Source organism: Diceros bicornis, chromosome 22, assembly GCF_020826845.1.
Source record: "Diceros bicornis minor isolate mBicDic1 chromosome 22, mDicBic1.mat.cur, whole genome shotgun sequence".
Taxonomy (NCBI): domain Eukaryota; kingdom Metazoa; phylum Chordata; class Mammalia; order Perissodactyla; family Rhinocerotidae; genus Diceros; species Diceros bicornis.
The window spans coordinates 9,167,691-9,192,713 of record NC_080761.1 but is presented as its reverse complement, the minus strand read 5'-3'; the positions used below and the strand labels follow the sequence as shown (position 1 = coordinate 9,192,713).

The following is a 25,023-nucleotide window of genomic DNA, read 5'->3' as shown; positions in this document are numbered from 1 at the left end:
CCCATATCAAAACTCTGGAAAGAAACCAAGACATGCCAACAATTCCAGAACATCCTGAGAAAGCTGTATTACAACCCACTGGTTAATGGCTCTCAAATCTATGAAATCCTACTTTACATTTCAACCCCCTGTTGAAATCTGTCAGCCTCCCACTAAAAAGTATGGTGAGTGACAACAGGGAACCACCAACTTACTCGAACTTTGTGGAACCAGAAGGGATGAGAGTTCATTGGATTTTTATTTTTTTAAAAATCAGCATTTAGTGACAGTGGCTTAAAAGCTAATGGAGGTCCTCGTAGTCCAATGAGAAACACTCTCGTCCAATGATTTATTTTCAGCTGTTGGTTAGTTACCCATCTCCCCTGCCTCATTTCCAGGAGCATGTTTTCTGCATCTCTGTAACCCCTCAAGGGCTGGCACATTCAGCATTCAGCAAATCACATCCATTCAGCAAAGGTGGTTCCAAGCCATGGCTGATTTTAGTCTAAAATGAAATGTTTCCCATTTCTGTTTTGTAGGACATAAACTTCATGAATTTGTTCGTTTGCTTGCTTGATTTACAAAGCCTCATCCAGCCTTAGCATGCCAGTTTATTTGATGTTTTTGGTGTTGACTTCTGCCTGCCTGTTTGCTTCTGTTATTACAGGTATCTGCAAAGGAAGTATGGTATAGTTTGTGATTTTTGTCAGAAACAAAAAACCACATTTCAGTACCTCATCTGGGGCATCTTATTAGCAGGTAAATAACAAAAGGGGATGGGATCGAAGTGTCTTTTTTTGAGACTCTCCCAAATATTAGTTTTATGTGGAAGAAAATGTCTTTCCCCTACCTAGACCTCACTGAATCATCCGGAGAGGGAGAGAAGTCAATCAGGAAGCCCCTGAGTGGGGGTCTCAGCATGGGACGCCTATGTAGATGGGTTCCCATTCCAGTTTATGTACCAGTAGCTAACTTTGTACGTTACCTACTCTTGTGGTCTTTGTTATTGCGGTGTGGATTTGAGGGTTGCTTAATGCAAATCCAGGCAACTGGAAAACATGGTGATGATCATAAGGTAGAAACATAATTGCAGGGGGAAATATAAGCAATTAACACTTTATGCAAATACAACACGAGGAGGAGCCTAGGGTCATGTAGCCCACTCCTCTGGCCTAAAGGCAGGACCATACTGCTTTCACAGAGGAGCAGGCCTCCAGTTTCCCTCCCTCCCAAAGCAAAGGGCTCTGCAGCCCATTTTAAAGAGCACTCCTGTCTCTAAAATGTGAACCCTCCACCAAGTCCACAGACATTAGTCCAAGACCCCTGCACCCCGGGGTCAGTGGGTTTGCTGGTGCTCACACAGCAGGAACAGGGAACAGCTATGAACTTGCTGTGTGCCAGGCCAAAGAGTGATTTAGGCTTTCCGGGCCATTCGAGGAAGCCACATAACTCCGCTGTTATGGCACAAAAGCGAGCAGAGAGTGTGGCTATGTTCCCGTGAAACTTTATTTGTAGAACACAAATACAAATATACAAGTACAGCTGTACTTGCCACCTACAAAAGCAAGTGGCGGGCCGGATTTCACCTGCAGACCATGTTTGCTGACCTTTAACAGGAAACCTTGTTCTTATCCTAGAATCTCCTCTTCCAAAGCAACCATCTTGGTAATTGCCCCCACCCCTTTCCCTTTCCTGTAGACATTCTGTGGAACTTAGAGATTGTTGGTGGCCAATTTTCCTACTCAAGCTTAGGCCAAATCTGAGCTGCAAACCAGGAAAATCAGTACCTTTTATCAGCGGTTGCTTCAACGCCTGGCCTTTCTCTGACGGAAGCTCACCTGCTGAGTCTGAATGCCAGAGAAAGGCGGTTCATACTAAGTGAGAGGCCCAACAATCAAGCATCAGAATTCGAGAACTCAGAATGTTCTATAAGATAAAAAGACCTGGCACCCTGTCCTCCTAGCATTCATGGTGAAACTGTTAGGGGCTTGCTTTGAAAAAAAGACAAAAACACGCAAAATATAGTACTTATAATCAGAGGAGCCAATAGCCCTATCAAGAGCTCTCCTGCGTTCAATGGTTCCTTGACTGAACCTCCTCTTGGCTGAGCCAGATTGGTGCTGGAGGCTGGTCTCCAGCTGGTGCTGATGTTCCCCGTCTGCATTTGCTTCCTGGCAGGCTACCTGGCTATGGTGATCGCCGCGTGTGTGCTCAACTTTCACAGAGCCCTTCCTCTCTTCGTGATCACCATGGCTGCCATCTTCTTTGTGGTCTGGGATCACTTCATGCCCAAATATGAGCATCGAATCGAAGAGTTCCTGTCTCCAGGCAGAAGGCTTCTGGACAGCCATTGGTTCTGGCTGAAGTGGTAAATGCAGTTGGTTCTCTTACTGCCATTTAGAGGGATCTTAGTCTTTTCGAATACTCTTCCAAAAATGTGTTCTGACATTGCTTCCTCATTTACGGGATATTGAAGCTAGAAACAACCTAGGGAATAATCTGTTAAAATGCCTTCATTTTACAAACAGGAAATCAAGGCCTTGGTAAGGTAATGACTCACTCGAGATGTGTTCAAATGTCCCTACAAACTGCATTCATTTCAAGTGCCACTAAATGATAAAATGTTGTCCAAAGAATGGGATGGTTCTGACTTGGGGAGGTGGCTTTCTGCTCTGGGCACGAGCTGGCCTCCTTGGGAGGAGGGGTCTGTGAATTATTAAAGCCAACCCTCTCCTATAGGAGCCCAAGTGCTGCAGGTGACCACTCAAGGCTTTTCTTTTTTTTTTTTAAAGATTTATTTATTTATTTTCCCCCTAAAGCCCCAGTAGATAGTTGTATGTCATAGCTGCACATCCTTGTAGTTGAGGTATGTGGGACGCGGCCCCAGCATGGCCACAGAAGCGGCGCGTCGGTGCGCGCCCGGGATCCGAACCCGGGCCGCCAGCAGTGGAGCGCGCGCACTTAACCGCTAAGCCACGGGGCCGGCCCTCACTCAGGGCTTTTCTCACAGCCTCTCTGAGGGGCCTCCTCTTCCTCCAGCGGGCCCTACTGGGTCGGACCCAGGAGCCATTCTCCCCAGGATGGTCCACCTGGGATCTGCCAGGAAACGTCACACATCCTTGGCCTAATAAAGCAGGGTTGTGCAGTCCCTACACAGCACCCTTTCTGGCTCTGCCTCCAAGCCTTGAGTCAGCCTTGTCAGGCCCACAGATTGCCCAGGGAGTCAGAACCCACTCTAAAGGCCGACTTAGCTCTCTGAGGCTCAGATGAGATCCCCCAGCTGCAGAAAATGCATTTCAAGTTCTCCCTTAAAGGGAAGAAGATAACACCTCACCCATCTTCCAAAATGGAGGTGAGGACTTCCTGTAGATCTCTCAAAGAAATCACCAGACTTCCCTCTCCAAACATCCTTTCTTCTCTCTGATCCCTTTATATATCCTTGAAGGGCCCAAGAGTTGTGGGATGAGGGGGACACATTGCTTCATTTTTTGGCTATTTGCCTTTATAGCCACAAAAAAAGAGAGTCTGTTGCAAGTTCTAGAAGCATAACTTCCTGCTGTCTGGGTGTGTCACTAGATATTTTTTATTTGTTTGTTGAAGCCTGATTAAGATTTTCAAGTTAGCACTTGGATGCTACAAACGACGCCACAAATACAACAAATGACGCCAATGCCTCCTGTCTGGTTCTCGTAGGGTGATTTGGAGCTCGCTGGTCCTGGGAGTTATTCTCTGGCTGACCTTTGACACCGCCAAACTGGGCCAACGGCAGCTCGTGTCTTTTGGTGGGCTCCTGATGTACGTCATCCTGCTGTTTCTATTTTCCAAGCACCCAACCAAGGTGAGTATGAATTGATCTTTTTTGTTTTTTTTCCCTCTTTTTCCTCATGTGTGAATTGCTCAAGATAATCAGTGTGAGAGAATTTAACTGTTATTCAATATTTTTCTTACCTTGCTATGATATTTTAAGTGGCCTGGTGCTCTTCTTCCTGAACTTTCATAGAACTGTTCCTGTCTCATTGTTCATTCTCAGCAATTTTCCAGTTACACAATCAGTGAGATGGTCTCTCCTGTCAAGTCCAACTTCCACTCGTGTCCCCTACCTCTCCCCATCAAACACACGTTCCAAGAGAACTCATCCATTTTGATCCAGATTTCCCCAGAGCAGTAAATAATCTAATATTCTACCATTGCATTCTGCAGTTTATCAAATTTCTATTTGCAATTCAGGCTTTTTTTTTTTTTTGTGAGGAAGATCAGCCCTGTGCTAACATCCATGCCAATCCTCCTTTTTTTGCTGAGGAAGACTGACCCTGAGCCAACATCCATGCTCATCTTCCTCCACTTTATATGGAATGCTGCTACAGCATGGCCTGACAAGCGGTGTGCACCCGGGATTGGAACCTGGGCCGCCAGCAGCGGAGAGCGCGCACTTAACCGCTACACCACGGGGCCGGCCCCAGTTCAGGCTATTTTATTCCAAAAAATTTGTCCTTAAACAGTTTTGTTCACACTGAATTCCATTCTCCTCCTTGTTCTCTCAGTCAGTAACCCATTATATGGGCAAGAATTCTGAGACATTGATTGTCCACATATGACTCATAATGGCAAATCCTGGAAGACGTTACTGGCTGAAAGGTTGACCCCACAAACAACAGCATTCGTCAGAGACCAAAGTCACCTCATATGATCCAAATTCTTTGCCCTGTAAACATCTCCACTGTTTTCTGTGCCCCCAACCCCATAGTTCTTGGCAGGCCGCTCTTCTCCGCACTAAAAATGAAAGCAGATGACGGTCCGTTACTCTGCACTCCCTGGGTCTGCATTAGAGGTAACTGGCTCCTTTTTACAGTGAAATGAGAGACCCTCCACAGGGTGGAATTTCTTTCACTTAATTCACTTAGAAATTGTCAGAGCAATAAACCTAGGACACACGGAGAAGTCATGCTCTGCCTCTCCATCTTCCAGACAGGGGAAATAGTTATATGTATCATATATTTACAGCATGACTAGCAAGGCTAGATCCTTCCTCCCTAATGGCCCTGCTGAGACTACTCTTGGGGTCTAAGTTGTGTTATCATGACATAATGGTTACGTACTCCCCTGAGACTGAAGGCTTCACACTCAGGTTTAGAAAGAGGGAATACAACCCTGAGATTTTGGGTATGGTTCGATCAAGAGACTCTCTGCTCATGACTGCTTTGGCCTCCCAAAGAAGGCGGGTTACAGGCAGGCCACATGGGAGAAGCTTCCAAGGAAATAGTGATCTTCTGGGCATTTATGCTGAGTTCAGCATTCATTTTCTAACAAGATATATCTCTCTTCATCTTTCTGCATAGGTTAACTGGAGGCCCGTCTTTTGGGGAATTGGGTTACAGTTTCTTCTTGGGCTCATAATACTAAGAACTGACCCTGGACTTAGGGCTTTTCAGTGGTTGGGCAAACAAGTTCAGGTAAGTGGGGTTCAAAGAACGTCTTACTTTTATGGTGCTTTTAACATTTGAATATAATTCTCAAGACAAGTCAGAAATAGGTTTATTTCTCTGCGTGAGTTGACCCAAATTTTAATTTCATAGCATGAGTTAGAAAGTAATTTTATGTAGAAATATTAATCTGTCCAGTTTAGTAATATTGTTGCTGCCCCTCACCCATACCATCTAGTACATCACTCCCCAATCCCGATTGCCCCCTTCATCCTGCCCAGGGGTGTGACACTTCTAAGATGGTTCCGCAAACAGAGAAACAGGCTTTCTCTGCATCTCATGGTAACCGGTGCCACCCATGTGCCATCGATGGCTTCTGGAGCAAATTACCACACCGAGCTTATCCTTTAACACCCTAGAGTCATTGACTGTTAGAAACGCCAGGAAATCTGTGTGCAGTTATAGCTCAAAAATACACTTCCCTGCCATCCACCGGAGGGAGAAAAGCTGAGAAAATTAACTCCCCAAGGCTATGCACCCAGTTTGCTGGGTCCTCAGCCCCTGCCGAGCCTGGTGGGACCTGGGGACTGTCAGCGCGGCCTCAGTAGTTGTGACGACCTGCTCTTGCCCTTTCTTTCACTCAGACCTTCCTGGAGTACACGGATGCTGGGGCTGCCTTCGTCTTTGGGGAGAAATACACAGACCACATCTTTGCATTTAAGGTAAAGCCAAACCCCTTTTCTTCGGAGCCACTTCCTGTTCAGGAACTGCTCAGTCTCTGTGGATGCTCAGATAGAAGCTGACTACCGGAACCCAGGCGTGTACTGCTGGGCTCACCACAGGCGCACAGCACATCACTGTCCTTTCTCACGTGCAGTTTTATCTCAAGTCAGCGGAGTGCAAACATTTTACTGTGTTACTGTAGCATTAAGGGAAACATCTAGAGGAGTCAGATATATTCGAATACTTTTGGAGGCTTGTAGCATTGTGTGAGATACTTATGAAAAATCATACGGGGCAACAGTATCTCAGATTTCAGGGAAAAGAACAATAGTTACCTGGCAATGAATAGGCATATGACCACTAATGGCTTTCAGACCCAGGATCACTGACAACTCTGTGCTCAGGAAACCTTCAGTCCCAGGCCAACCAGGACAACTGGTCACCCACATCAACATCTGTTCTTCCAGAACCATCCTCATGCTAAACCATTCCCATCTTTCCTTCAGCACAGCCTTTGCCTAGGCAGGCCTGGAGGCTGGGCATTCTCCTAACCAAAGAGGGATGTTATTTTACAGGGGAAAGGCAACCTGGCCCCATGCCTAGGCCTCATCGATTCCCTCCCAGGGCTCCCATATGCTCCAGAAAGCTCACTCTCCTCTGGGAAGTCCCTACAGATACCTGTCTATGAGTCAGAAAGATGCATTTGGCTTTTTCTTCAGCTTTCCTTTTTATGATGTATTACTGTTCCTACACTTCTAAATTGTTTTATTGCTTAGAGACTCCAAATTTTCCTCCAAATTATCCCAGTTTCAGTTAGGCCAACTGTTAGGCTGAATTTTTTTTTTTTTTTTTTGGTGAGGAAGATTCACCCTGAGCTAACATTTGTTGCCAGTCCTCCTCTTTTCTTGCTTGAGAAAGATTAGCCCTGAGCTAACATCTGTGCCAACCTTCCTCTATTTTTACATGACTAGCTGCCATAGCATGGCTGACAAGTGGTGTAGGTCCACGCCTGGGATCTGAACCTGCGAATTCATACCACCAAAGCGGAGCATGCCAAACTTAACCACTATGTCATGGGGCCGGCCCCTGAATCTTTTTTTAAACTGATGATTTGATGCTTTTGTGCTGAGATAACTAAGACATCTCTGAAAAGTCAGGTGTTTATAAATTGAGATGGAAATATGCTCATATCATGAATTGAATCCAGAATTGGAAAAAATAAAGTCACAAAGAGGGCATAACTTGCTGCTCAGACCTCACCTGTGTCTTCAGACCTCCCCCTCCCCCACAACCCAGGGCAATAGCCTCCATCCCTTCTGCCAAAACAGAATCCCCGTGGCAACATTTTTGAAATTAGCCTTTAACTCCCTGAAGCTTTCAGGAAGGCTCTGCCTGCCCATTAAAGCCAATAAAGGCACATAAGTGAGTGAGCTCTGAGTAATGGCACAAAATGCTTTTTAATATATATCACTCATAGATTTTTCTAAATTGGATCCTGTACAAATCGTCCTCGGTCATTCTGTGCCTCTGGTGGCAGCTTGTCCCTGGCCATTTCTCTGGGGAACAGAGGGGAAGGGGTGTGCGGGGCAGGGGTGGGGAGGGGCCCAGACCGCCGCACTGTGTGGTCTCTGCAGGGTGGAAACTGCTCCCTGTGGACACACGGGCTGCAGTGAAGGCACCAAAGAGCATCAGGAAACTAGGATCCAGGAAAAGACAACCTTTGTCAACAGAGAAGTAAACTAGCTTCCAAAGTTTAATCTCTTCTTAGTGATTCAAAAGTCTATAAGTAAAATAACGGTCATTCTAAAACCTAAGAGTGAAGTCTTACTCTGTGGGAGGCAGTGTGTGTAAGGACCGACCACGCTCTATCTGATCTGTGGAGCCGCTGGAATAAGGATCTGAGGTTGCTCGCACTTAATCCTGACCCAGGTCACTGTGCTAATAAGTGGTGAAGCTCTTGTCTGTTTGACATCAGAACAGCAAGAACATCTGCCAGTGGCCTTCAGTTTGTTGAGCCTAATTATTACAAATTCCCCCAAAACTTTATTCCTTCTCGGAGACACTAAAGGCGGAAAAGCTCATTATAGCAGAGGGAAAAAAATGTCAAGTTTCCTATGAAACATATTCAAGCTTATCCAGAGCAAATTAGAACAAGAGACTGCAGAGGAGGAAGCTGCCTGATGAAAGTGTGGTGTAGCTCCAGAGGAGTTTCCAGTGTTGTTATGACGTTTCAGAGGGAAAAGGAGGTGGAAAGGAGGAGACATGTGAAACCTGCCAATACTCCTGAGGCCTACGTTAGCCCATAATTGCTTTCATCGTCCCCTCCAGGTCCTGCCAATCGTGGTTTTCTTCAGCGCCGTCATGTCCATGCTCTACTACCTTGGATTCATGCAGTGGATCATTAGAAAGGTACAGGACTGGGCTGGGTTGGGTGACAGGTGTAGAGATGATTATTTCGGGGACAAAGTACTAAATATCTTTTATTCAGGGTTTTCTGAGGTGCCTTTCTCTTTGTACCAAGATCCACCCTACCCCCAAGTTATTAGATTCAAACCCAAAAATCCTACATGTGTCCCTAGAGGGAATTTTATCTCAGGGACTTCTAACAAGGCTTTGACTTGCAACCCACTGGATGTCCTCATGAAACCTTAGTGATTACTTCTTTAGCCAAAGAATTCCCTCCAACAGGTCTGACACCTGCCAGGGAAAGCAGGACTGTTCCTTGACCTTGGCAACCCACCCGGTGCCTTCCACAGAGTCACTGCTTATCCTCAGGAGGTTACAAAAGGCGGCACTCTGGTCTAGAGCTGCTAGGGATTCAAAGCAAGAAGGGGAAGCTGCTTTTCACTCCTGAGGGACTTTTATAAGCACACAAAATTTTTTTTTAAATGTGCATCTCATTCCTGCTGCCCCAGCAACTGTCAGTGCTACACTCATAGGTTAGATCAGAAGACTATGAAATTTCTAAGGTAGTTTGAATGCACACGAGAGCAAGACAGAGCACACAGGGTTTGGGCACAGCCCCAGCCCTCCTTTGAGCCATGTAAATAAATAAAATGGAGAGAGAGAGAACCAGAAAACCATCAGAATTCAGAATTTCAGCAAGAGCAGCAGGGCCCGTAATTTTCTGATTGTTGATTTAAAATTCAGAATTACTGTGCTCACGTCTAAGGAGAAAGAAGGCGACATCCTGAGGTGGGCATCACAGTCTCTGGGTGGAAGGGCCACCATGGAAGTGGGACCATAAACCATGTTCGTTTGACTGTTAAGTAGAAAAGGCCAAACGTCAACTACATCCCACTACTTATTAGCTGAGGGATTTTGACAAAACAACTCAACTGTTCTGTGCCTCAGTTTCCTCCTCTATCAAATGGGCATAATTACAGGACTGGCCTCAAAGGGATATTGTGAGGATTAAATGCATTACTCAGATCAAGGGCTCAAAACACTGCCTGGAATGCAGCAAAGCCTGCCGTGACTATTAGCAATCATTATAACTTGTTACTTGTAAACAAGTGTACATTTCCATAGAAACTCACTTGTATAATGTTGAAAGTGTATACAGTGACTCAGACTTACCTCTCAAATAGGAGGATTTGATTGGCCTGCTCTGTGGACTAGGTAAGATATACTGACAGTTAGCACCATTGCTGGCCTGTCAACAATTGTTCAAGGCCTCAGCACTTTTCTCCGAAGACTTTTATCCCTACTTTGAAGCTTGTGTATACAAGTAGCTCTTCACTGACTTTCTCCCTTGTCCCTTTTAGGTCGGATGGGTCATGCTGGTTACTATGGGATCATCTCCTATTGAATCTGTAGTTGCTGCTGGCAACATATTCCTTGGATTTGTAAGTTGTAATATCAAAAAACAAAACAAAACAAAACACCTGCTGAAATGGACACTCTTTCCAGAAAGTGGAATAAAAAAATGATGATTTTATTTCTTTTAGTGTAGAGGGAAGAGTGTTAAAATAAGGACCCCTCAATCTTGACAAAGTCCAGATTCCAGAGAGAGAGAAAAAGAGAGTGAGAGAGCGAGATCCCTTCCAAGAGTCTCAGTGCACTGATGTGGCATTTGGGTTCTTGAAATTTTATGGAGAGGAAGAAAGATTGAATCATTTTGTCCAAGCATCTTATGCATAGATTCTCAACAAATCTTTTCTGAATTTATTGAATTGCTGAGGTCTCTGGCCCACCCTTCAGAGGCTAGCTGCTCGTTCACTCAAATGGAGTTCACCACTTGTCTCGAGCCTGCCAACATGTAACAGGCAGCCTCACATTCTGTAGTTTAATGCTGTGGCAGTGAAAGAGACCAGGAAAGGCTTCCCACCAACAGCCATGCAGCTGTATAAATACTTGAGTTCGTTCTTAACTTGTCTGAACTGGTCAACAGTCTGTCTTTGCTGCGCCTGAAGAACAACGCTGATGAGCAACAGCATTTTCACTCCCTGATCTATCACATGGTTAAATGTTCTTTTGCCTGACATCCATTTAAGCAAAGAAATATGATGCAAAAGCGGTGTCTCTCAGAATAGCAGCATTCCTAAGATGTAGATAAGAAAGAAATAGTAATAATCATCCTCATCACTCTGGATGTGCAGCTTCAGGCAGAATGGAATCACATACCAAGGAAAGCATGTGTGAATGCTTGCTAGCATGGCTGCCCAAGGAAATTGGATTTGAAGCAAAAATAGTCACCTAGAAGAACACATGGCCCCAAATCCCAGGCTTACAACTGCTCCAGGCAAGGTGAGCCTTCTTATTGGTCAGCCCAGCTTGCTAACTTGAAGCATAGTCTTTACAGCAGGGCCCCTGCTTCCTTCTCTAGGAGTTGAAACTATCATAATTGTAGTGATAAAATCTCTCAGGACTATGTAACGCACCATCTTGATTGATTACTCCTACCTGTGGTGTAAGAGGACTCGTGTACTGAATATCTATTCAGTACATAAATTGAAGCCCAACACATTCACTCTTACAGAACATTTAGAAATAATGAGGGGAAAACTGTAAAATTGCACACATGCTTAATTTGATACTTAATATGCTAAAAGTACAGCTATTATTTATGAAGAGCCCCACGCTGCAGGCCGCCTGTCCTCCTTGATGGGACCCAAGCCTTTACAACTACACTGTGATTTCTTTCCACCCAAGGGGACGAAGTAGTCTCTGATTTTCAACTAGGAAATGGCCTCTGGGCACCTGTCCTTGTTATTATTTTATGCTTTTGTCTCTATTTCCCTGTGGTGTCAGCAAAGAGGTTAAAGGTCTGTTGAGATGAAGCTAGAAGATGAGAGGACACAGAGTCTTGGGAACCACCAGATCTCAAGGCCAGGCCGCTGGGCAGAGTTACTTGGCCAATGGTGTTCCAACCTTAGAAAAGTGTCCCCAGCCATCAGAGTCCAGTCCTAGGCTAAGTGGAGGCCTTATGTGAATTGGCCTTGCAAACTCTGCAAACTTTACATGTGATTCTATGTGCACACTGACCTAGAGTTCAAATGACCCAGACATCTAGGGTGTAGGTTTTCAAACTGGAGCATGCATCAGAACCACCTGGAAGTCTTGTTCAAACAGGATTTCGGGCCCCACCCCCAGAGTTTCTGATTCAGTAAGTGTGAGAATTTGCATGTCTAAGGAGTTCCCAGGTGATGCTGATAGAGCTGGTCTGATGTCCACTCTTAGAAGTACTGCTTTAGACGATGAAATTTTGGGTGGATTGGCATGCTCTTCTAAGATAAAAGGGAACGCTTAATCTGGTCACTCTTTGTTTCCAGACGGAGTCTGCACTGCTGGTGCAACCGTATTTGTCACGTGTCACCGGGTCCGAACTTCATGCGATCATGACCTCTGGGTTCTCTACCATCGCTGGAAGTGTCTTAGGCGCGTACATTTCTTTTGGGGTAAGAATGTTTGGGGATCAATTTATGGAAAATACAACCTCTTCTTTCTTTGTTATTGTCATTTCTTCTTTTTCTTTTACCATTGCTGCTGGATAAGGAGGCCAAAAGACTGTCCTTTTTACTGTATCATGGGCCACAGTTCCTTTGGCATTTGAATGGAGTGTCCCAAAGAAGCTTTGGGGCTTCACTTTTATATCCCCGCCACCTAAATGTGAATCACATCCAACCATAGCAGAATGAAATCATATTATGAGGTTACTTTTCCTGAAATTATAAATATGTAAAAAAAAATCCTATTACACCAGTAAAGGCAGTCTAAACCAGAGGTCTGCAAAGTATGGCCCATGGGCCCATTCTAGATCGTTCCTCTTCTCTTGTAACTGAAGTTATACTGGAAACCAGCTACTCCTTTTCATTTCTCTCTGGCAGCTTTCATGCTACACAGTTGTGTAGTTGTGGCCCAAGAAGCTAAAAATATTTACTCTCTGGCCCTTTACAGAAAAAGTTTTCTGACCGTGGCCTAGAGCAGTGGTCCTCAAACCTTACTGCACATTAGAATCACCTGGGAGCTTTTAAAAGCCCAAATACCCAGGCCCAAACCCCAGAGTAATTAAACTGGAATCTCTTGGGATGAGATCCAGGCATCAATATTTTTTTAAAACTCCTCAGATTCCCATGTGCAGCCCGGTCTGAGAGCTGGTGGTCTATAGCATGGGGGTGGAGAGCCTTGTGCTAACTGGTGCATGTGCCCCCAGCACAGAGCTGACAAGCCACACATAGATGCAACCCCCATGGGAGAAATGGAATAGCACAGCAGCTGTGTGACCCAGGGGACTGGGCGTTCTCACAGGGTAGGCGAGTTTCACTCCAGGACTTCATCTGGGCCTCAGAAGCCCATCAGCAGGAAGAGGGAAGAGGAAAAGGGCAAAGGAGGCCTCAGGAATAGCAGTGTGACTGGATCCCGGATGATCCACTCTGCCACCACAGTGGAAATGCTGCCTGCGAAAATGTGCTGGGGGGATGGGAGTGGGGAGGGTGCTGATTCCGGAATTCTGAAAAGATAGGGAAGAGAATCTAGAAATAAGGGTGTGGGGAGGGAAGCGGAAAGAGTTTCAGTAGACCTGCAGTGAAGAAATGGAAATGGCTTACAGATTACAGGGACTCTGGATAAAAGAGTATTACGTAAAGGAACAGACATCCAGATGAGCAAAAGGAAGACAGAGAGGAGTGTGTCCATGCCTGCACCCCAGACATCCCCTATCTACACTGGTGATGAATGAAATATGGGCTCTAGGGACTATTTGAACATTCAAAAGGATAACAGAGAGGTGGAGGAATCTTCTTTGAAGGTTCCGACAGCACAGGATTGATTCTCTTCTAAAATGATCAGACTTGAGTTTTGTGCGTCTCCCAGAGGATGTGGTCAGTTCACAGAGATTCCTCCCTCCTCCCTCTGAGTCTCACTGTGATGCCAACTTGGCTCATTGAGCTCTTCCAAGCCTCCAAAGAAACATTGTTTTCTGGCTTAGACGCAATTCCTGCCCTTCTCTTCCCTTGTAAGGCTTTTGGGCTGTTCATTCTGAACACAACAGAAAAGCTAAACCTAAGTTGGCCTTCTTTCTCCTAAAATCACAGATTTCATCCACCCACTTGTTAACTGCTTCAGTTATGTCAGCGCCCGCATCGCTGGCTGTGGCTAAACTCTCTTGGCCTGAGACAGAAACACCTGAAATAACCATCAAGAATGCCATGAAAATGGAAATTGGGTAAGTGAGATACATTCACCTAGTTAATAACTATACAAGCTGGGGTGGGGAGTCCAAATTCAAAGCACAGCAAAAAATTGACAAAGAGAGTACAGTGGATTATGGTATTAAAGTGAATTTAATTTCCCAGTAACTGTTAGACTTCTCCCAAAAAAATCTTATTCAACCTCTTTTTTCATTGAAGTATAGCTGACATACAGTATTAGTTTCAGGTGTACAACATAGTGATTCGATATTTATATACATTATGAAATGATGACCATGGCAAGTCTAGTAACCATCTGTCACCATACAAAGTCATTACCACATTATTGACTATATTCCTTATGCTGTACATTACATCCCCATGACTTATTTATTTTATAACTGGAAGATTGTACCTCTTAATCCTCTTCACCTATTTCACCCACCTCCTCCTTTCTATTGACTACCAGTTTGTTCTCTATATCTATGAGTTTGTTTCTGTTTTGTTATGTTTATTCATTTGTTTTTCAGATTCCACATATAAGTGAAATCATACAGTATTTGTCTTTCTCTGTCTGACTTGGTTCACTTGGCATAATACCCTCTGGGTCCATCCATGTTGTCGTAAATGACAAGATGTCATTCTTTTTTATGGCTAATATTCCATTGTATATACATATACCACATCTTCTTTATCCATTCATCTATTGATGGGCGCTTAGGTTGCTTCTGTATCTTGACTGTTGTAACTAATGCTGTAATGAACATAGGAGTGCATATATCTTTTTGAATTAGTGTTTTCATGTTCTTTGAATAAACAACCAGAAGTAGAATTGCTGTATTGTATGGTAGTTCATTTTTAATTTTTGGGGAATCTCCATACAGTTTTCCATAGTGGCTGCACCAATCTACATTCCCACCAACAGTGTATGAGTGTTCCCTTTTCTGCACATTCTTGCCAACACGTATTTCTTGTCTTTTTGAGAATATCCATTCTGACAGACGTGAGGTGATAACTCATTGTAGTCTTGATTTGTATTTCCCTGATGATTAGTGATGTTGAGTATCTTTTCACGTGTCTGTTCACCATCTGTATGTCTTCTTTGGAAAAATGTCTGTTCAGTTCCTCTGCCAATTTTTAAATTGGATTTTTTGTTTATATCCTATTGAGTTGTATGAGTTCTTTATATATTTTGGATATTAACCCTTTATTGGATATATCATTTGTGAATATCTTCTCCCATTCAGTAGGTCGCATTTTCATTTTATTGATGGCTTCCTTTGCTGTGCAGAAGCTTTTTAGTGTGATGTAATTCCATTTGTTTAGTTTTGCTTTTTCTGCCTTTGCCTAAGGAGACAGATCTGTGAAAATATTGCTAAGACCAATGTCTAAGAGCTGAATGCCTATGTTTTCTTCTAGGAGTTTTATGACTTTAGGTCTTACGTTTAAGTCTTTAATCCATTTTGAATTTATTTTTGTGTATGGTGTAAGAAAGTGGCCTTGTTTCATTATTTTGCATGTAGCTGTCAAGTTTTTCCAAGACCACTTATTGAAGAGATTATCTTTTCCCCCATTGTATATTCTTGCCTCCTTTGTCATAGATTAATTGAACATGTAAGCATGGGTTTATTTTGGGCTGTCTATTCTGTTCCACTGATCAATGTGTCTATTTTTGTGCCAATACCATGCTGTTTTGATTACTATAGCTTTGTAGTATTGTTTGAAATCAGGGAGTGTGATACCTCCAGCTTTGTTCTTCTTTTTCAAGATTGCTTTGGCTGAAAACCTTTCCAAATACCTGAATGTCATTACATTTCCTTGACTTCAGTGTAGATATTTTGTTTTAAATATAGTGTAGTGTTCATTGAGCTTTGATTTAAGACTGTTGCAAAACCACAAGATGATCATTTCTGGAAGTGTCGTATATAATAGGGAAAGAAGATGTGATCTAAGTATCCTTAACCTTTCTTCAGTTTGTTTTCTTTAGCCCTGTGCAAAACAAAGAAAAAGAGTGGAAAAGACTAAGGGATTCAGGATGTTCAAAAGTATTTCATTAAATAACAGAATCCATCAACAAACATGTTTCTGAGATTCATCCCTTGTTTGTATGGCGGTAAAGTCATAGCCATGAATGAAAAAGCAAGTTGTCAAAGAATATATATATGGAATATGTAAGATTCCACTTATAAAGTTAGCAAATGTGTAAACCTACCAAACATATTATTTAGGGACGCAGACATATAGGGAAATTGAAAAGAAAGTGAATGATGAGCAACTTCTAGGGAGCCAGGTGCCACTGAGATTAGAGAGAAGAGGATGAGATTAAGGAAGGGCGCTGGGGGGAGGGACTCAAAGGTGGGGGTGACATTGCATTTCTTAGGTGATGGATATTCAGGTCTTCCTTGAATTGTTAGTTCTTATACCATGAATAATTTATGAATATTCTCTGGTAGCTGATTTTAATAAAATATAATTTTTCAATCAAAAATATTTTTATATTTTCCCAATTTTTTAATTATAAATACCTCCAATTAAAAGAGTAGTATAACAGTTAGACACCCATATGCCCATCACCTGCGGTCAGTAATTATAAACCCTGTCATGATTTCATAGAATTCAGGTGAGTATTTTGACCAAGGCATGGACATCTCCATCTGAGTGAGCTCTGTTTACGCCATTCCTACTCCTGTGATGTCCATCCACTGACAACTCCTTGGTAATTCTGCCATTGCTATTTTTTGATAAAGTGATTCAAGGAATCTCCTAGAAGCCGCATCACAGGGAGCATCCTCTTCCATCTCCCTGGTAGCACACATCGCTGTGAATCTGATTGCCTTCCTGGGCCTGTTGTCTTTTGTGGATGCAGCCCTGTCCTGGTTTGGAAACATGTTTGACTACCCACAACTGAGTTTTGAGGTATAATTCTATTATGTTTCTCCTCCATTTTGTTTCTGCCTATCTTTGTTTAAAAATAAAATGGGTTTGTGAATTGCCTTCCCTAACTTCCTCTAGTGCACCCTTACACAATGCACGAGACCATCACGTATCCCCCATCTTCCCACCCTCTGTCTCTGTCTCCTTTTACCCTCCTTCCCCCAACATACAATCATTCTCTCCACCCTGAGAATCCAGGTTACTTCAAATGACCCAGTTCCAACCTTGACTCCCAGTGGATAAAGATGGACAAGGCATGTGAAGGGATTTCTGTGCCTACAGGAGACACAGCGGGGGTGGGAAGAATCTTGTCATGAGGGTTAGGGAGAAGAATGGGAGCAAATCACTACTCTAATAAAGTGTCTATTTTTGGTTTTTGTAGATAATATGCTCCTATATCTTCATGCCTTTTTCCTTCATGATGGGAGTGGACTGGCAAGACAGCTTCATGGTTGCCAAACTCATAGGTTATAAGGTATTCTTCAATGACTTTGTGGCCTATGAGCGCCTCTCAAAATTGGTGTATTTAAGGAAAGAGGCTGGACCCAAATTCGTGAATGGTGTGCAGCAGTATATGTCGGTGAGTAAATATTTTGATTTTTCAGTGCACTTCTTTATCACATACATACAGTCATCAAATAGTTACTGGCACCTCTGTGTGTCAGGCCAGGCACTTGGGATATGTCAAAGAATAAAACAGACACCAAATCCCAGAGCTCATGGAGCTCATAATGAACATAGCAGCTCATAATTTTCAGTTATGCTGAATTAATCATTGTGTGTGTGTGTGTGTGTGTGTGTGTGTGTGTGTGTGTGGAGAAGCACAGCTAATCCTTACCACTGTGATCATTTACTGTTGAGCTCTGTGGATCCAAACCCAGAGTCATATGAGCTGGAATCAATCCATCAACAAACATTTATGAATGCCTTCTGTGTGCAATGTACCTAGGTACTGAGGCCACAGCATTGAACAAGTGATGAGTCCTCTGCCCTCATGGGGCTCATAGTCTAATGATCATGAAGGGCTCTTCCTTTCAGCTTAAGGAATTCCAGGAACTCTGGGAAACCGCCTAAATGCAACATAGTGCCTGGACATGCTAAAGCAGTGGTGAGACGCAGTCGCTGCTCTCCAGGTACATGAGGGAAGAGAAGGAGCTCAGCGTCTCTGGTCTGAACCTTTGAGACGAGCACCCCATAACTATGTCAGGACTTCAGGTCAACAGCCTGCAAGGAGATGCTCATGTCTGCTTGGCCTTGGATGGGATAAGGGAACTCAGGAGAGGCTATTACTTAGGCCATATTTGCAGCTGAGTCTCCACCTTTTATTTTCCTAAAGAATAGAAAGAATTGTCACACATGCGAACTCTTAGGGAAATGGTGAACATTTCTGTCCGCCACCATTACCCATGGAAACAATCCATTTGGAATTAATGTCTTAGGCACATTTTGGGCTTTAAAAGGAAAGGGGAGGGGAAGCATGCTGCTCAAGTTTCTAATTGAGACTGCCCACCTCTGAACAGCCCACCACTCTCCCAGCCTCCCAAGACCAAACATGCAAATTTACTCCCACGTATTACACGGAATAACAGCATACTCCAGGAGAGTGCTGATTTGTGTGCTATCATGAGGGGCATTTGGCCCACACCTCTGATATGATCAGTGTCTCTGTAGGTCTCCTGTTTCTCCAATGTTCATTCTTCAGCTGACCACGCAGGGGGCTTGGCCAAACGTCCTCATTGTCTGGATGCCGCCACAAACCAGCTTCCCTGCCAAAAGGAAACAATAGGCTAAATTAAGTGAGATGTTTTTCATCGCCAACTGCCAGTTGCCAGGAGAAAATAATTTTGTTAATGAGCAAAGCAAGCTCACAGTTCTGGCAGTGCTGAGCAGGTTTGTGAGCAGGTTATCAAGAGGATAGAGACAGGACAGTGGAGTTGATTCGGGTTGGGGGCGAGCCCAACCAGGGGCAGGAGCTCAGAGGATGTTTAGGAATATGAGCTCAATAGCTTCTGTTATTGCTGAGTCTCGATGGGAAAAGCATTTTGTTTTTCCCAATTTCTCGTTTCTAATCAATGAAATAGGGATGCAATTTCTGTTTACCAACCAAGAAGTGGTGGGGGTGTCCCAATAATCTGCTGGAAAAGGTACCACATGACTGAAGCATAAGATCTGGGTCCATGAGGCAAAAATCCAGTGTTATCCATTGAATTATGCCGACTGCTGACCTCCATCTAAGGTAAGAGGTCAGAAGGTCTATGTCACACTTTATTACTCCAGTTTCTCGTTCTTAAAGATAATACTTTGCATGTTTGTTTCTTTGTTTACACGTAATACATTTCATGGTACAGAATTCAAAAGGTACAAAAAGGAGTAGAGGGAAAAATGTCATCCTCTCTACTTCTCTGCCACTCAGCTCCTCTCCCTGTACCATATTATGCTCACTGTTCTTAGCCTTGCTCCTTGCACTTGATAAGATATCTTGAATGCCTTTCCGTACCAGCGCCTGTGACATAGTACCCTGTTGTATGAGCACACCGTAATTTATTTTAACCAGTCCCTTGTCGATGAACACTCTTACCAATTTTTTGCTATTGGAAGTAGTGCTACAATTCCTGTCCTTGTACATATGGCATCTTTGTTCATGTGCGAGGAGAGCTGTAGGATGTGTTATTAATTTCCTAGTGCAGTTCTTTCCATCACGTAATCTTGCGCATTTATGGGCAAAGACAAAGGGGAATCATCCCAGCCTCCTTTTCCTCTTATTATAAAACCCTGCGTGGCCACATCTGCGTGCCCTCCTCCAGAGATCCCCAGAAAGGAGAAAGAGGAGTCTCTATCTCTAGTGCTTTATGCCATCTCCCCACCATGGTCTCTTAATAAGCTTGCCTGTTTTTGAAGCCAATAGAACTAAATGAAAAGCACCAGACAGAGCAGGGGATGAGGATGAGCTTTTCCAGAAACAGTGGACTGCTCAAATACATGAAATATTTCTTCCCTGCCTGCTATATGCATGCTGAATGAAAACATCAACAAAGGAGCTCTCAGAAACCATGAAAAGAGGAGGGGCCTCATCAACAAAAACTTACCAGGACTACTTGAGTCTTGAGTGTGAGCTTTAAAAAATCCAGTTAGTGGGGCTGGCCCTGTGGCTTAGTGGTTGAGTGTGCGCGCTCCGCTGCTGGTGGCCCGGGTTCGGATCCGGGCACGCACCAGCATACCGCTTGTCTGGCCATGCTGAGGGGGCATCCCACATACAGCAACTAGAAGGATGTGTAACTATGATGTACAACTATCTACTGGGGCTTTGGGGACAAAAAGGGAAAAAAAAAAAAGGAGGAAGATTGGCAATAGATGTTAGCTCAGGGCTGGTCTTCCTCAGCAAAAAGAGGAGGATTGGCATGGATGTTAGCTCAGGGCTGATCTTCCTCACAAAAAAAAAATTCCAGTTAGTGAAAGAAAAATAAGGCACCACCAGTTTTGAATTTAGCATAGGCCTGGTTTGTTCTTTGAACCAAATCATCAATTTTTTAGGCTTTGGGGGGAAAAGAATTACTGCCTCAATTGTGTGGGTGCCTTTGCCAGATTGGCTGTGCCTCTGGTGAACAGTGAAGTGCACTGGATCTTCCAGGCCCCCTGTAGTCAGTCCCTCAACCTGAGAAAGAACTATCTGGCCTGAGCAGCACTTCTTGAATTCAGAATAGAGGTGAAGGACCACGCTCACACTTCAACGAGTTCACCTTCTGTCTTATCAGGGCCCTGTGAGAGCACAGTCCATTCTCCCACTTCCAAGCAGGCACCTAACATTCCTATGGGAGGGTCAGAGCTGAGGAACAAAAACAGGCAAGCACACACCACAGCCAGACTGAAAGGGCTCCTGTGATATCTGTGAGCTTCCTTTTTACTAATGTAATTCCTTTTACATTATATCATTTTTACTGAAGTATAATTTATATGCAGAAAAAGCCCATTTTTGGTGTACATGTGAGTTTTGACAAACATGTCACCTGTGTAACCACGACCATAATCAAGATATAGAACGTTTCCATCACACCTAGAAATTCTTCCTCATGGCCAGTTGTAGTCAACAACCCCCCACCCCTACCCTGACCCAGTCCCAGGCAGCCAATGATCTTTCTTTCATGATAGATTACTGTTGCTTCTTCAAGAATTTCATATAAATGGACTCACTTAGCATTCAGGTTGTTGCATGTATTAGTTATTTTCCTTTTTATTGTCAAGTAGTATTCTATTTTATGGATATCCACAATTTATTTATCCATTTGCCTGTTGAAGGACATTTGGGTTGTTTCCAACTTGGGACTATTAGGAATAAAGCTGCTATAAATATTCATGTACAGTCCTCTTGTGGGCATATGTGTTTATTTCTCCTGGGAAAATCCCTAGGAGTGGGATTGCTGGCTGCTACAGGCAGTGGATGTTAACTTGATAAGAAACTGTCAAGTATGTTTGTGTTTTACCAACAGGCTGTGTCAGTTTACATTCTCACCAACAATGTACAAGAGTTCTAGTTGCTCCATGTCCTCACCCACACTTAGTGTTGTCCATGTTTTTAGCCATTTTACTGGGTGTGTAGTGGTATCTCATTGTGTTAACTTGCGTTGCCCTGGTAACTAACACTGTCGAACATCTTCTCATGTGCTTATTGGTCATTTGCATGTCTTTTGTGAAATCTCTTTATTCATTTATTAGGCACCTGTCTTATTATTATTGAGTTATAACTGTTCTTTATACATTCTGAATAAGTCCTTTGTCAAATAAATGTGAATATTTTCTGGGACCATTTTGTGTCTTTAGCAGCTGGTCCTGTGCCTGGCACATTATAGCAGGTGGCCAGGTCACATTGAATATTAACAGTTGTCATTGAGCAGAAAATAGCATTTGTAGAGGCCAAGACTACCAATTCCAAGTCCTTTGTAGAGAGTCTCTGACTCCATGCAGCCCCTTTCTCTCCATCAAAATTCAAAGGGAGATGGAAAAAAGAGTCTAGGAAGCAACAGGTGTTTGACGCCATGCACTGTACACCTATTTGTCAGTATTGATCCCGTAGTCAGAATAGGAAGCACGGTTAGGGTGTCAGATTTACTAAGCTGGGTCACACCATGTATGCATCTGTGTGTTTATGCTTATTTACAGATTCGTTCTGAGACAATTGCCACTTACGCTCTCTGTGACTTTGCCAATATCGGTTCCCTAGGAATAGCAATCGGCGGAATCAGTAAGTGAAAAGAATATTCTTCAACAACAGATGTGGTGTAAACATGCTTCAGATCGCCATGTTGCTCTGTGACATTATTCATATCAGGAAAAGAAGGCCCTGCAAGAGCTGTAAATCCTTTGAGGTCTATTTGTTATCCCTGTTCTGCAATATAGTTTTCCTGTGTAGACCCAAGCTAACATCAGGAAGAATTTGCCCAAATGTACTGGTGCTTCTCCAGCCAGAGATGACACATAGGTTCCACTTTGCATGCCAGTTCCAGTAGATCTATAACGGCCACCTGGAGAAGGATTCTGAGGTCCAGTGGAAGTGGGAAAATGCTGTGATTAGTTGGTGATGTCTGCCATGGGCACAGAAGTGGATGGTGACAGAAGAGTGGCAGATGTTTGGGATCCTCCCTTGTGATGCATTTGCCTTGCCCAGCCCTCAACATGCTGTGCGAGCCCTTTGGATGAAACTTAGGGCTTGTTTCTTCTGTAGAGAATGGAAGCCTCTGGGCCTTTCGTTGTGGACAAACTTCTTTTCGTCCCCCACCAGAGAACTTCTCTGGATGTGGAACTCGTCACTAAGCTCTTGAATCTTGAATTTCCCAGCTAAGTTTAGAAAAAAAGGAAAAGTCAGCTGACCTGAGACTCCAGCCCCAGAAAAATTCTCAGAGGCTGGGAATTTGGAATTCTAATCAATAAGCCTCCACATTAACCTCTCATACTTGCTTCCATGTTTCCCAGCATCTATGTCTCCTTCGAGAAAGCGTGACATCGCCTCAGGGGCAGTGAGAGCTCTGATCGCAGGGACCATCGCCAGCTTCATGACAGCCTGCATCGCAGGTACTGCTTCCTGTCTTTGTGTCCTGTCTCCCTGTGCCCGCAGCTTTCAGGGGGGCAGTGCCTCCAACCCGCGTATCCAGCATGTGCTGTGCAGAGAGCTGAGAGGTAGTGTGCTGTTAAGCACATTGTGAAGTGAAATGTGTGGAGCGTGGTAGAGAAGCTAAGAACAGAAGGAGAGTTCAGTGACTTCGTTAATTAATAAAATCAGTGGTGCTGTTTCACTTCTAGGCATACTCTCCAGCACTCCTGTAGACATCAACTGCCATCACGTTTTAGAGAATGGCTTCCAGTCTGCCTTACCTAAAAACACAACTGATGTAGTGTCTTGTTGTCAGAGTCTATTGAACAGGTATTGTATTCTTGATTATAATTTCTTTATATCCATTATTAATTAAAAATTAGACCTAAAGACCCCTTCCACTTATTTTTATAACTTCATAACTCTTACTTTATTTAAATATAAGAACTTGTGTGGCACTTTTAACCACCTTTCATTTGGACTTTTCTCAGCTAAGACTAGGAACCATAACTATCTAGTGTTGCTCAAGCATTTCATATGTCCCCACTGTGTATTAGGCACTTGGTGTGCATTAGCTCACTTACACCTTGGAAACGCTGTGTAAGTTAGGCACTATTGGTTTTTTAAGCATTATATAAAATCAGGGCTTGGGGAGGCTGTGTCACTGACCCAAGCAAAATGAGCGCAAGCACAATCAAGATTGAAAGACCGTAGAAAGTTTGGGTCTTTCCGCCCAAAGAGTCCATGCCCTTAACTAGTATTCTAGTACCAGTTACTAGATGCTGCCTCCCTTTCAAGGGGATCAAGAGATGCAGGCAACATGGTGATGGTGATGGGCTATGCTGGATGAGGGGCTGCCAGTGACCCATGCCAGCCACCCCCACCCTGTACAGTTTTATTTGCAAAATGGATATCCCCACCCCATCTGCCCTCCTTAATGTGTTTTACAAGGATTAATTCTATCCTTTCTTTGTTTATTCTGGAGGAAATAGGGGGAGTCCTTGAGGCCAAACAGGATTTGAGAGTCAAAACCAATTCTTTGGTGTCTCTATCCTTAATCCCCTCTAACCTGAATGTGAAGAGGGAATCAGCTCCGTGTCCTATGCTATTTTTAATGTGTTATCTTCTGCTCTACCTTTTCCGTCTTCTAAGTCTCAGCTAACTGATTCATTCCACTTTCTACCAGCACTGTTGCCAAGGGTCCCAGAGAGGTCATCCCAGGAGGAAACCACAGCCTCTATTCTTTGAAGAACTGCTGTGAATTGTTGATTTCATCAACACTGAACTGCAGTTGGATCCCTAATCCATTTTGAGTTCAGCCGCTTCTTCAACAGAACTCTAAGTACAGGTGCTGAACTTTCTGCTTTGGGGAGGGAAAAAAAGGCTATTCTCCACAGATACTTCCACCATGGAATCAGCTTTAACTGGAAAGAAGAAAATCAGGAATGAACCCTTCAGATCTAGAGCATCTTCCTCCTCTCCTCACCCTCTTCCCCACTGAGAACTACTATTGTGTCCCAAAGTGAGGTGTTGTCTCCAGTCCCAAAAATGTTTTCTGACCTTAGAATTTCAGGACATTTAACCAGAATACAGGTATAAATGATGGCTCACCACAACTGGGCTGTGACTCAGCTGTACCCACTTAGTGTGAGTCTCTAAGTAGTCCAGAGTGACTCGTTTTAAAAACGTCTCAGGTGAGGTCTCTCTGCATTCACCCTGGCTGACCTGAAATAGCCTAAATTTGAATCTCACATGGAGGATGACCAGTCACATATCACCCACTCATTACCTGCTCTGAGGAAGTCCCACAGAAATCAGGAGTCCTTCAGGAGAGCACCTAGACCATTCCAAAGCTAGGTTTTAAATGTTGTGTTCTTAGAGTTATACCAGTCAGCTTAAGTTGAACTATGCTGCAGTGACAAATAATTCAAAAACCTTAGTGGCTTACAAGTTTATTTTTCATTCACATTATGTGTTCATTGAGGGTCAATTTTGGCCATAGTCCATGTTGTCTTCATTTCCAGGAAGAAGGATAAGAGAACAGCCCCTATGTGGGTCATACTGGTCTTATGGGAGAGGGAAAAGAAAGGCGAGGACCACATGATGGCTCTTAGAACTTCTGCCAGGAAGTGACACCCTTCACTTCCACTACATTCCATTATCCAAAGCTAGTCCTGTGACAAGCGTGACTCAACAGCCATAGATGATTTATCCTGTCACAGGGAGGGATAGTGAATATTTTGAAGAAATAATA

The 25,023-nt window shown here is 43.7% G+C and overlaps 1 protein-coding gene across 1 annotated transcript in view; it reads left to right on the top strand.

Annotated features, from left to right (window-relative positions):
* The window catches only part of LOC131419852 (solute carrier family 28 member 3-like), a 61,220-nt gene extending 37,107 nt beyond the window's left edge, over nucleotides 1–24,113 (top strand). Inside the window, exons 6-20 of the mRNA XM_058565364.1 lie at nucleotides 647–738; nucleotides 2,158–2,347; nucleotides 3,673–3,817; nucleotides 5,316–5,429; nucleotides 6,044–6,121; nucleotides 8,451–8,531; nucleotides 9,890–9,970; nucleotides 11,897–12,022; nucleotides 13,658–13,788; nucleotides 16,501–16,669; nucleotides 17,070–17,267; nucleotides 21,842–21,923; nucleotides 22,652–22,750; nucleotides 22,979–23,099; nucleotides 23,956–24,113. Of these exons, the coding sequence (XP_058421347.1) occupies nucleotides 647–738; nucleotides 2,158–2,347; nucleotides 3,673–3,817; nucleotides 5,316–5,429; nucleotides 6,044–6,121; nucleotides 8,451–8,531; nucleotides 9,890–9,970; nucleotides 11,897–12,022; nucleotides 13,658–13,788; nucleotides 16,501–16,669; nucleotides 17,070–17,267; nucleotides 21,842–21,923; nucleotides 22,652–22,750; nucleotides 22,979–23,099; nucleotides 23,956–24,082 (1,834 nt within the window). The 3' untranslated portion in view covers nucleotides 24,083–24,113. The remainder of the gene's footprint in view (nucleotides 1–646; nucleotides 739–2,157; nucleotides 2,348–3,672; nucleotides 3,818–5,315; nucleotides 5,430–6,043; nucleotides 6,122–8,450; nucleotides 8,532–9,889; nucleotides 9,971–11,896; nucleotides 12,023–13,657; nucleotides 13,789–16,500; nucleotides 16,670–17,069; nucleotides 17,268–21,841; nucleotides 21,924–22,651; nucleotides 22,751–22,978; nucleotides 23,100–23,955) is intronic.
* The last annotated feature ends 910 nt before the right edge of the window (nucleotides 24,114–25,023 follow it).